The 10,637-nt window shown below is 36.5% G+C and overlaps 1 protein-coding gene across 1 annotated transcript; it reads right to left on the bottom strand.

Moving 5' to 3' along the window:
• Positions 1 to 1,499: 1,499 nt before the first annotated feature.
• LOC128867861 (ester hydrolase C11orf54-like) lies at positions 1,500 to 5,893 on the bottom strand. Its single transcript, XM_054109422.1, has 4 exons — positions 5,674 to 5,893; positions 2,933 to 3,031; positions 2,243 to 2,856; positions 1,500 to 1,832 (listed from the first exon to the last, which is right to left on the bottom strand). Exons 1-4 carry the CDS (start codon positions 5,753 to 5,755, stop codon positions 1,659 to 1,661), a joined length of 969 nt encoding a protein of 322 aa, XP_053965397.1. The 5' UTR covers positions 5,756 to 5,893; the 3' UTR covers positions 1,500 to 1,658.
• Positions 5,894 to 10,637: the final 4,744 nt, after the last annotated feature.

Consider the following 10,637-nt stretch of genomic DNA (forward strand, 5'->3'; position numbering starts at 1 on the left):
GGAGCCGCCTCTTAGGTACATCAGAAGACACCCTTTTAAACTAAGCCGACGAGATCCAGGACAAAACTGACAGAAATCTACTCGACCAGACAGTGTTTAGACAGTCAATAAACGACATCCACCGGGAGACCATCACCACCTTCCTAAGCTCCCGACCACCGAATGCCGTAATGGGAGTCCAACCACCACTTACAGCAGGTGAAGAGCTGCAGCTTCCCCGTGAGACCCGCGTAACACTGGCACAATTACGTTCTGGTTATTGTAGCAGGTTAAACTCCTACTTATCCAGAATTGACCCCGACATACCAAACATATGTCTGGCATGTGAAGGTACCCACACGACAATAACCACATTTTCATATGCCCACTAAAACCTACTCATCTAACACCCCTCTCCCTCTGGACTCAACCCGTCAAAACAGCATGTTTCCTGGGCCAACCTTTAGATGAGCCGGACGAAGACGACCGGTGATATACCCTACACTGACGGGGCTTCTATTACTGTTAAAACAACAAAAAAACAACTGGCACGTACTGATTCATGCGAAAATTCTCGAAATGGTGGCGGAAATTATTTTTCTGGGGAAGTGTCAGTAATAAATTCATATCGATATTATATCGAGAACATCAGAAGAAATATAATATAAAAAAATTGACACATCTACAATTTGTACGTTGTTTGGTGGGCCAATTGACTGGAGATTTTCGGGATTCTGAACCCAAGAATCTTTCGACTGGTGGAACAGCAGAAAGGTCGCTTACATATTATTCGGCGAGATGATGAAGGAAGGAGTAGAGACTGTCTAGTGTGATCTGATCGAAAAGTAAAGCATGGAAGGAGAGAGCCGCGGTATTATGGTGTAACTTGTACGGCTAAACCGGTCTTGCACATAGGTGACTGTTTTGAACGATACCCCACAATTCGGGAATATAAAACGTATACATAAATACAACCAAACTTCTTTTTATTGTTGTTTTTTTTCAATTTGTTTGTTTATAATTATTTTTTGATTTTATAAAAAGAAGCCTCAGTTTTTCTAAAGTTCAACGTATTTATTTTCTTTTCTGTGCACTCCAATACCTCTCGTCGTCAGCGACGCTCGTCAGTCGAGCGACTCCGTCCCCAAAGGGTTAAGTAATGTTTTTTCTTCCCATTACCAACAATTTAACGGTGCGTAACGGAATTTGAACTTTATATCGAGCTTTCTTTTCAATACTTTGCAAAACCTTGGATACCCACAGCTCCTTAGAGAAAGTATGCAAACAAGGCGAATCTATTGAAGCTGGTGTTGGTAAATTAGCTGATTTGTTTTTTTTCTTTCGCCGTGTCCATGTGGCTGTCAGCTCGGAATGAAACGAGGCGAATTTATTATTTGTTTTCTAGTTTCTCAATACTTTGCTTTGACAATCAAACGTACAGAACATTGTTATTGGTCTAGTGCCACCACCTTTCATGAATGCGCCTTGTATGCAAAATGAAGTGTTTAGTTTTGGAAATGTCTAATATTTATCTTATATTATTTAACAAAATAAATTTTCATGGTAAAATTTATAACAAATAAAATCACAACTAAAAAAAAAATAAGCTTTAATTTCAAGGCCTTTTTAAATGCACGTTTTTGAGTTTTCTACAGTACAGCTCCTCCGTTCGCAAGTCCTTAATCCCGACCCACTTTATGTGTTTCCAACGGACGGTCCACCCGCACCACACGTTCGGCTACGTTCAAATAAGCCTCGTATTCAACCACTTCGGGTGTTGTGTCATAGTGATAATGGCCACCCCAATTGGACTTGGAGAAGGAATGGAAATGTTGCAGACGTAAATCTAAATCCTATAAATAGACAAAAATTAAAAAATAAATAATATAATTATATAAAATAAATCACGAAATCCCATATGTAGGTGTGTATTGGTCATATCTGCACATTTTTGGGGAATGTTGCAGAAATGAAGGTTCTTGCAGACGCATTCTCAGCCTATGCATGCACGCACATATCGCCCGTGCGCTGGAAGAGTAACATAACTGGCAAGATTAGTATACAGAAATGAACGCGAGCTAATTTGTTTACTTAGGCAGCAAAAGCAACGTGAAAACTAAACTAAAGACGGTTCACTCGTTAATTTTGGTTTTTGGAACATTTTTCTTTCTCCAAATTCTTCTTCTTCGTGGTGTTTGAAACATTCTTCCAGCAACAGCGCGATATGATATATGACCCTTTCATATGATATATGCCGACTTACATTTTCGTGCGTAATCAAAGTACCCAAGGCATTCAACTGCGCTGGCATATTGTAGAATTTCAGCCAGTCGTTCAGCTCCTCTTCTGTGGTCAATGGCGTTTTGCTGAAATCACGCATAACGTGCTGATGTGCCGCACCCTTTTTCAACACAAAAATACCACCCATGCCCACACACTTCTCCTTGTACTTCTCTTCCAAGCCCAAGCGTATGCATTCGACGAAATTCAGCTCCCCAATACGTTTGCTACATTTCACCTTGACGACGGGTCCCGGAGCGCCACGGCTTATGAATAAGTTCATCAGCAATGCACAGCGTGGATCATTTTCGGGGATGCGCTCCAATACACATTTCTCCTCTGGGCCATGCACCTTGGCGGTGTAGCTGCCATTTTTGAAGACACCCTTTTCATCGATAGCCAAATTGATGATGCCTTCACAATTGGAATTGCGTAACGGGAAAGGGCCAGCACCGGCACCAATAGCTAAAATTTTACCTTCGCCGGGGAGTGCTTTCTGTACGATCTCCTTCAGGTTGTACACTTTGGAGCGTTGTACGAGGGGCAGCAGGAATGGAGGGCCGCCAATCTCGAGCAGTAGCGGTGAACCGCCCAAGCCTGTTTAGTATTCATTACAGCGTTGAGAAAGGGATATGTGAGAAAAAATAATTTGGTAAATAATTTTAATGCTCACCGGAATCCACTAGACCGTAAAAAGAATCCTTCAAGTCAGGACAATCACCCACTTCTACGCTTACGGTTTCAAAATTTTTGGCCAATGCACTTTGGATAACTGGAATAGAGTTTGTAGGTGCGTGTTATTCAAGGCAGCAAATAAATTATTAAGAATTGGGGGGCATCAGAATTCGTTTTAGAGGTATGGTTCCTTCGGCAAAGTTTCTTATTTTGATCCCTAGAATATGATTTTCACAGAGCAATGGGCGATTTTTTTGCCTCCCCACAAATCGACCCGGCCTAATATGTATATTATATATTTTTTTTTTCCTTGTTCACTCCTCTACCAGTGCTCAATAGTGGGAAGGCCCACCCGTTGTTGCTAAGAAACAACGCCTTCTTCGTCTGCTTGGAGCGCCATCTGTGTTTCACATTTTTCTGCCAGAAGGATCGCACAGATGGTTGAGGACTTCGCTAAATTTGGTGTGTCTGCGCTATTACCCGCTTCCTCTTGCTGATGTCACTGGTGCAATGTGTAACAGCTAGCTGGCAGCGTATACTAGAAACCCACGCAAAAATAGGGTCGCCTAGTTATATAATCAAAATAATTGAGAGCTATTACAGGGACCGTAAACTAAGGTTTAGAAGTGACAAAGGTGTTGAGGAGTATGTCGTATCAGCAGGGGTCCCTCAAGTATAAGTTCTGAGCCCACTGCTATGGAACCTAACGTATGACAGGGTTCTAAGACGGGATATGCCCCCTAGAACTAAAGTCATTGGATTCGCGAATGACATCGCGGTGGTAATGGTAGCAAAACATATCCACAAAATTGAGAGGATCGCTAGCGAATCAGTAAGCAGGATCAAGACTTGGCTAGCGTCTATGAAGCTGGAATTAGCTGAGCATAAGACCGATGTAGTTCTAATAAGCAGCAGAAAGATAGTAGAAACTATAATGTAAATGTTGGGTCTGTAACCATTAATTCAAAACCCGGTTGACAGCCGTTTAAACTTCAAAACCCACCTGGAATACGCTGTGAAGAAAGCATCGAGTGTGCAGTCCTGCCTGTCGCGAATTATGCCAAATAATGGCGGACCTAGTCACAGCAAAAGAATGCTATATAACAGGGTAGACAGCTCGGTTCTTTTGTATGCCGCACCGATCTGGGCTGATGCACTGAACTTAAATAGCTTCACAAAAAAACCGACAGCCGTCTATCGCCTAAGCGCTTTGCAAACTATCTGCGGCTTCCGTACAATTTCGGACGATGCTTCCTTCCTTATAGCAGGGTTAGTCCCCGTAGACATTTTGGCGAAAGAAATGCAAAGAGTGTATATAAGGCTATCGGAACACGACGGTTGAGCAAGTCGTAAAACTATTGCAGAAGAAGAAAGGCGTCGTTCGATCGCCCACTGGCAAGACCGGTGGAACAGATCACCAAAAGGTAGATGAGCTAATAACCATTCTTATGGCGTAGTTAGAAAGGAACCATGGGGAAACAAACTTCCACCTAACCCAATTTCTTTCAGAGCACGGAGTATTTCGAAAATACCTCCATAGATTCGGCGATGAAAGTTCCCCAAACGGCCCAATCTGCACGGATAGGGAAGAAGACGCTGATGCTACGCTATGCTCCCGAAACTTGTGGTATATTAAACGGAGAAAATATTATAGATTTTATGCTAAAATCGAGCGATAACTGGAAGCGAATCTGCGCGCATGCAAAATATATCCACAATGATCTAAGACGCGCGGAGGTTCGCAAACGGAATAACTAGCAGCCTATGAGCTAACCAGCCCCGTGAGGTCATTCCTTCTCAGACAGTTCCGCGGCGAGAGTGGTAGATGGTGGAGAGGTGTGTAGTACGTAGGTGTAGCTGTGAGACTACAAGTTGTGCATACTGCTATGCCGGTAGGGCAGTTCTCATGAGAGTTTCCTCTTCACGGGCGTCATCCAGAAAAAAAACAATGCAAATAATGCGCTGACTAGTGTATGGGAGTAAGGATGGAAAGGATGATTTTTTTTTCTTTGTTTAGAAACAGGACCGTGCGCACTACTGATTCAGCTAGCTCTTGGCATGTCTTTATTGTTGTAAAATGGTGCAGCGAACTTGGCTAACTCATCTCATGAAACTTAGCTCATTCATCTACTTTTTCATTACCACAAATGCCAAATTGACTTGGTTCCCGAGTAATTGAAGCGATTTTTTTTGGTGCTAAGGAATTTTTTTAACTGTTTTTAATAATTTCGCAACATTTGCAAGAATTTAAAAATTTTTTTTGTACTCAATTATTCCCTTATATTCGAAATTCCGGAAAAATGCTGCATTTTTCTAACACAATACAATAATGCAATAGAACTACAAAATTTATATAATTTAAAAAAAAAAATATAAAAAAATTGATTTTATGAGAATTCTAACTTTATATAAACCCCTTAATTTGAACAAATGTGAAAAAAATATATATAAATTAAGTGACGATTACGAAGAAAATTTCATTTTCTTTTCTCATTCCCTAGCCACACATTACTTGATTCACCCTGTGTCGAACTTTCTTATCATTGACATCTGCTTATTAGCCAATACACACACCAAATAAAACATTCCTACTCAGTTTGATTACTTATTAGAGAGGAGTAAAATTCCAAACACCACCTGAATGTCACAGCTAATGTCAAAAAACACGAAAACACTACACAAAAACATGTTGGTATATTTGCATTTGTCGCCGTCATTCATCAAGTTTGCCACACTCACCTCCTTTTAGTTCCTGCAATGATGGCACATACAAAGGCTTCTCCTCGTAGAGAAGTTCCTCGGTAACCAGTGTAGTTGCCATGATAACAAAGTTTGTATTTACAAATATTCAGTAACGAAAGTCAAGGTAAATTCAGGAGCGGTCTCCAACAGTATGAGAAGATACAACACAATGGAAGATCGAAAACAGACTAACTATGAGAAAGGCGCTTAATTCACTATGAAGCATAGATGCAAGTCGAATTGTGCGCACGCTGTGACCGCCAACAAGTGTTAGCTTGCCCTTGTTAGATTAAAAGTTCTAATAATTTACAGGGTGTTTGCTTTGCAAATAGTGATAAGATAAAAGAAACCTCTTAAACCGCAATGTGACATTAGCTCTTCAAAATACAGGCATGAAGTTTTCGGCTGATATTGCTGGCCTCATGCATTTGTATCGTTCGTAAAGATACTAGGACGTACATACATATGTATGCATGCATAATTTTTAGTTACAACCCAGTAGTACTAGAATTGATATCTCCCATGACATGACGAACGAGATTTGCTGGTTTTGTACTCCCAAGTATTGTTTCTTTTGACATGATTTTGAAGCAATGCAGCTGATATTTGCTGACTGGCTGCGTCATTACCCGTTCTGGAAGCGAAATGAGATACTCGTAAGAGGGAAATATAATTGTTTTTTTGGAAAGTAATATCTTTGTTTATATTTGTTGTGGCACTTAATATATTTGTCAACTTTTGCATACTTTTTTGCTTAGCGAATCGGTTAAATATTGCATATTTTTTATATTTTATTATTATTATTTTTTTTTTTATGTGTTGTTTTCAGATACTTTAAAAGGTGTCAATGCATTGAGGACAAAATCATCGTTTTATAAAAAATCCTATAAATTACAAAACAACTAATCAACCGTCAATCTGATTTTGTACGTCCAAGAGAGAGAGAGAGTAACTTTTTCCGATGCATAAGATTTGGTATAGAAAAAAATGTCCGCTCAAGGGAAGTGTCCGGCTAACGGAGGTGTCTGTTAAGGGGTTATATACGGTTAGAATTTACAAAAATCGACTCTTTTTTTTCTTAATGCACGTGTATCACCTTGATCAAAACATTCCCGGATATTTTTCAGAAAATTCAAAAAGCAAATTTATTTCTTAAAAGTGATAGTATCGCCTTCAAAGGACTTCCCATACACACTGAAAATTTAACATCGTTCCGGTGTTAATACTTTCGAAGTTACACGCAAATTTGAAAAAATCGGTGACCAACATTACTTGAAAACGGCTAAACCGATTAGTCTAAAATTTTAACACGAGCTTCTTAAATATATTTTTTAGTAATTAATCGAAGATTTTTTCTCACTGATAAATATTTGTTTATAAACAATTTAAGGCCGAAATTTTGGTCAAAAATAGATTTTTTTGTTTTTTGAGAAACCGCCATTTTGTCAAAAAAATTTATTTTGTTTATTTCTTCGATTAATTAATAGATTTAATATTACTTTAACGAAATCTGTTTGGTTATTCAATTTCATAGGATTCAGTTGAGAGATATAGTGGTCACCGCAAAACGTCTGTTTTGAGAGGAGCTGCCGGGGATCAGCTGTAGCTCCTTTCCAAATAAATATTTTTACTAATACTAAGTCTTAAAATACAGTTAAAAGATAACATAATATGTTTACACACTTTTAGATCAATAATTTAAAAACTTTCTCAGAAAAAAATCTGGAAAATTCGCTTTTTTCGGCCTTCTAACTGTATATAAACCCTTAAGAGAGGTTACACTGTAATTCAATAAATTTCAAAACAAGTAGTTCTTGAAATTAGTGTAGCTTATTATTCGCTAAGTAGATTTGAAAAAGTAGCCCCTGTTTATTAGTTTCAGAGGTTCGTGAGATTATTCTTCTGGGAGCACTCATCCATTGTTCGCTTAAGTGGTAAAGTTGAGTTTTTTATTTACTTTCTCATTTCTCGCCCGCACAGACCATAAATATTTGTTTACACACAGAAGTAAAGGGAGCAATGGGAAATACACGAACGATGATCGTGAGTTATACCAGGTTTATTCATGCACTGAAAAATTATTTTATTTCGCATTAATTATATTTATAAATTTAATTTCTTAGCTGAAATGTTGTGAAAGCACGCCATCTTATTTGTTAAAACTTTTTCAACATAATAATTTATACCACTTGGTGCCTAAACTTACTTAAGTACTCTATGAACACCTGTGTGCAAAGTACTGGCAGTGTGACGAATTGTTAAGTTATAAAATTTTTTGTTTGTGTTCACTTTTTTTTATATATTTACACAACTCAAAGCTTCAAACTTTGTGCTAAATTTACAAAAATTTAACCATTTAAAAAAGCTGTCGACAAAATTTTAAATTTTCTTTTCAGAATTATGCATACAAAGTGCAAGTTTCAAGTAGCGTGACATTATTTTTGTTTTTTGACAATTTTTTGTCTTTAACTGAAGAAAACTCTCAACAGTGCGTGCAAAAGAAAATCGCATAAAATCAGCGCGATTTTTCAGCAACTTCAAATTTACACTTTATTACACTAAAATTAAATGGGCTATAAAAATGCGTACCATGCAAAGATTCTGATTAAAAAGTTGAAAATTTTGAGTAGTTTTTTTAAGTTTTGTGAATTTTGTACAAAATTTGGAGACTTTTGATTTATATAGTTTTTGTTGTAGAATGCACTATAACACTATTTATAAAAACAATTAAAAATGAAATCAAATACCAAAAAATAAAAATAAATTAAAACTTCGTAACTCATCGCGCTCTTATTATTTTTCACACTGGTGTATGTGCATCCTCACTACGCTGACGTAAACAAAGCACTAAACTAAGTATTTCAATTGAAAAGCGATAACGTTAATAGCTATCACATTCGGTTTATAAAGTCATGCTGCAAAAACAAAAAATCCATTACTCAATTTAACACCTCACTTGGTGTTAGCTGTCCAATTGAGTTGTATACAAACCTATTAGAGCGGAGAAATGCTCAACTGATAAGCAATATTGCCACTAATGAAGAGAGCAAATGTCACCAGAGAGCAAATGCCGCTCTATGGAAGTTTTTAATTTAGTAGAAAAAAACGTCGGTAGAATAGGGAGGAACCTTTTGACCTTGTGGTCATAGCAAGGGCGTAAATACACATAAAAAATTTTTCAAAGTCAACCATATTATGTTGAAGAGATACGCCTAACTGAACACTAAATGGATAAGCATGTATTTAAAAATACATCGATGTACTTCCCCTAAGCGATCAAAACAAGTATGAAAATCAAATCTATGCAAGTATCACACCAAGTATCACACCGAGTGTCTTGTCTTAGACAAGCAACTTGGCTAAGATAAGTTAATGCGAAATCTGATAATCACATCCCTAATTAGTTCTGCTTGTATTTTCTCTATGGTAACTTGGGATTTTTATGCGTTAATTAATATTTTGGCGTTGTAAATTTGTTGCCAGTAATAAACATTTGGCGAATTTCAAAAAGGCGAGAGCTGAGACTACAAATGGTAGCATTAAAAATTATAGAAAAAATGCAAAATAATATCTATGATTTGGAAAATTGGCAATAACAAATATTTTTAATATAGCTCTTTTTATGAAGCAAATAGTTTGTAAAAATTGTTACAAATTATCACGTTTTGGTGTTCATGCACACAAAAATTGCAAAGTAGGGGAAAGTGAGAGAGCAAAATAACAATTCATTTTGAGGGGAAGTTGCAAGTTTTCACTGGATAAATTTTTGCTTATAAGAATTTGCAAGTGAGAAAAACAATTTTGAATTCGCAAGTAAAAATAAACACCATTTAAGGGGACCGTCTAGTTTAGCACTTTCAAAAAAATAAATTTTTTTTTTTACATTTTTCGAAAGTAGAAATATTGTGTTTAAATTTCAGAGAGTTCGGAGCAGTGTAAATATACTTTTTTCTTACCTGAACATCACTACCTAGAAGCGCTTGCCTTTTAAAAAAAACTTTAAACGCGCTTTTCTCAAAACAACGTTTTAAAAACGGTACCAAGGAGTTTACAAAAACTGTTAGACCAATTCTTTTGAAATTTAAACCACATAATCTACACATACTAAACGAGGTAGTCCACCTATAAAATATTAAAATTTTGCATTGTTACTAATTGTTTATTTTAAAAAAAACAGCGAAAAAAAGTGCATATTTTTTTCAATTTTTGTCCGCCATTTTGATATTTTTCGATAAATATTGATTGATTTATAGGTGGATTAACCAGTATTTGTTATACTGAATCTAACCCATTTAATTTTTTTGTTTCAGACTAGCCGTTCCCGAGATCTGCTTGGTACCGTTTTGCACTTCGATTTTAAGGCGTTTACGCACAGCCACCATTTTGCACATTAAAATGCAATAAAATGAATAAAAAAAAACAATTTAAGACTTTATTTATTATATCTAACAATATCTATATCTGTATCTTTCATTACATACTCAAAAATAATTCCCAAAAATAGCTTTTTTTTAGCGCATGATCTGGACGGTCCCCTTAAAATTTGCGAATTGCAATTGCTAATGGAATGTTCTTCATCTGACAGCAATCATGTGATTCCGCAGCTCGTTATTTTGCATTTTAATTGCTTTATTTTTTAAATTTAATTTGAGATAGTTCAAGTGAAAATTTTTTATCTTCTGTGATTTTTCCTGCCAACAATTTAATTTTTACTTTAATTTTTACTTGTACAGATTTAAAATTTCTTAGCTATAATAATGCTTTTTATTGAGAAATATCTGAATTTTTAAGTCATTTTTTAGACTCTTTGATAAGATTTTTTATGAAATGTAATCCTTTTTTATGCAACCATGTTACAGATAAGAGGGGTTTGGAATCAGGTGATCTCAGCTTTAGATCAACTAGGTGGCACTAAATCAACAACAATATTTTGTACATTTGATTGTCACGGCAAGGTATTC

The sequence above is a fragment of the Anastrepha ludens genome, chromosome 6, assembly GCF_028408465.1.
Source record: "Anastrepha ludens isolate Willacy chromosome 6, idAnaLude1.1, whole genome shotgun sequence".
NCBI classification, from domain to species: domain Eukaryota; kingdom Metazoa; phylum Arthropoda; class Insecta; order Diptera; family Tephritidae; genus Anastrepha; species Anastrepha ludens.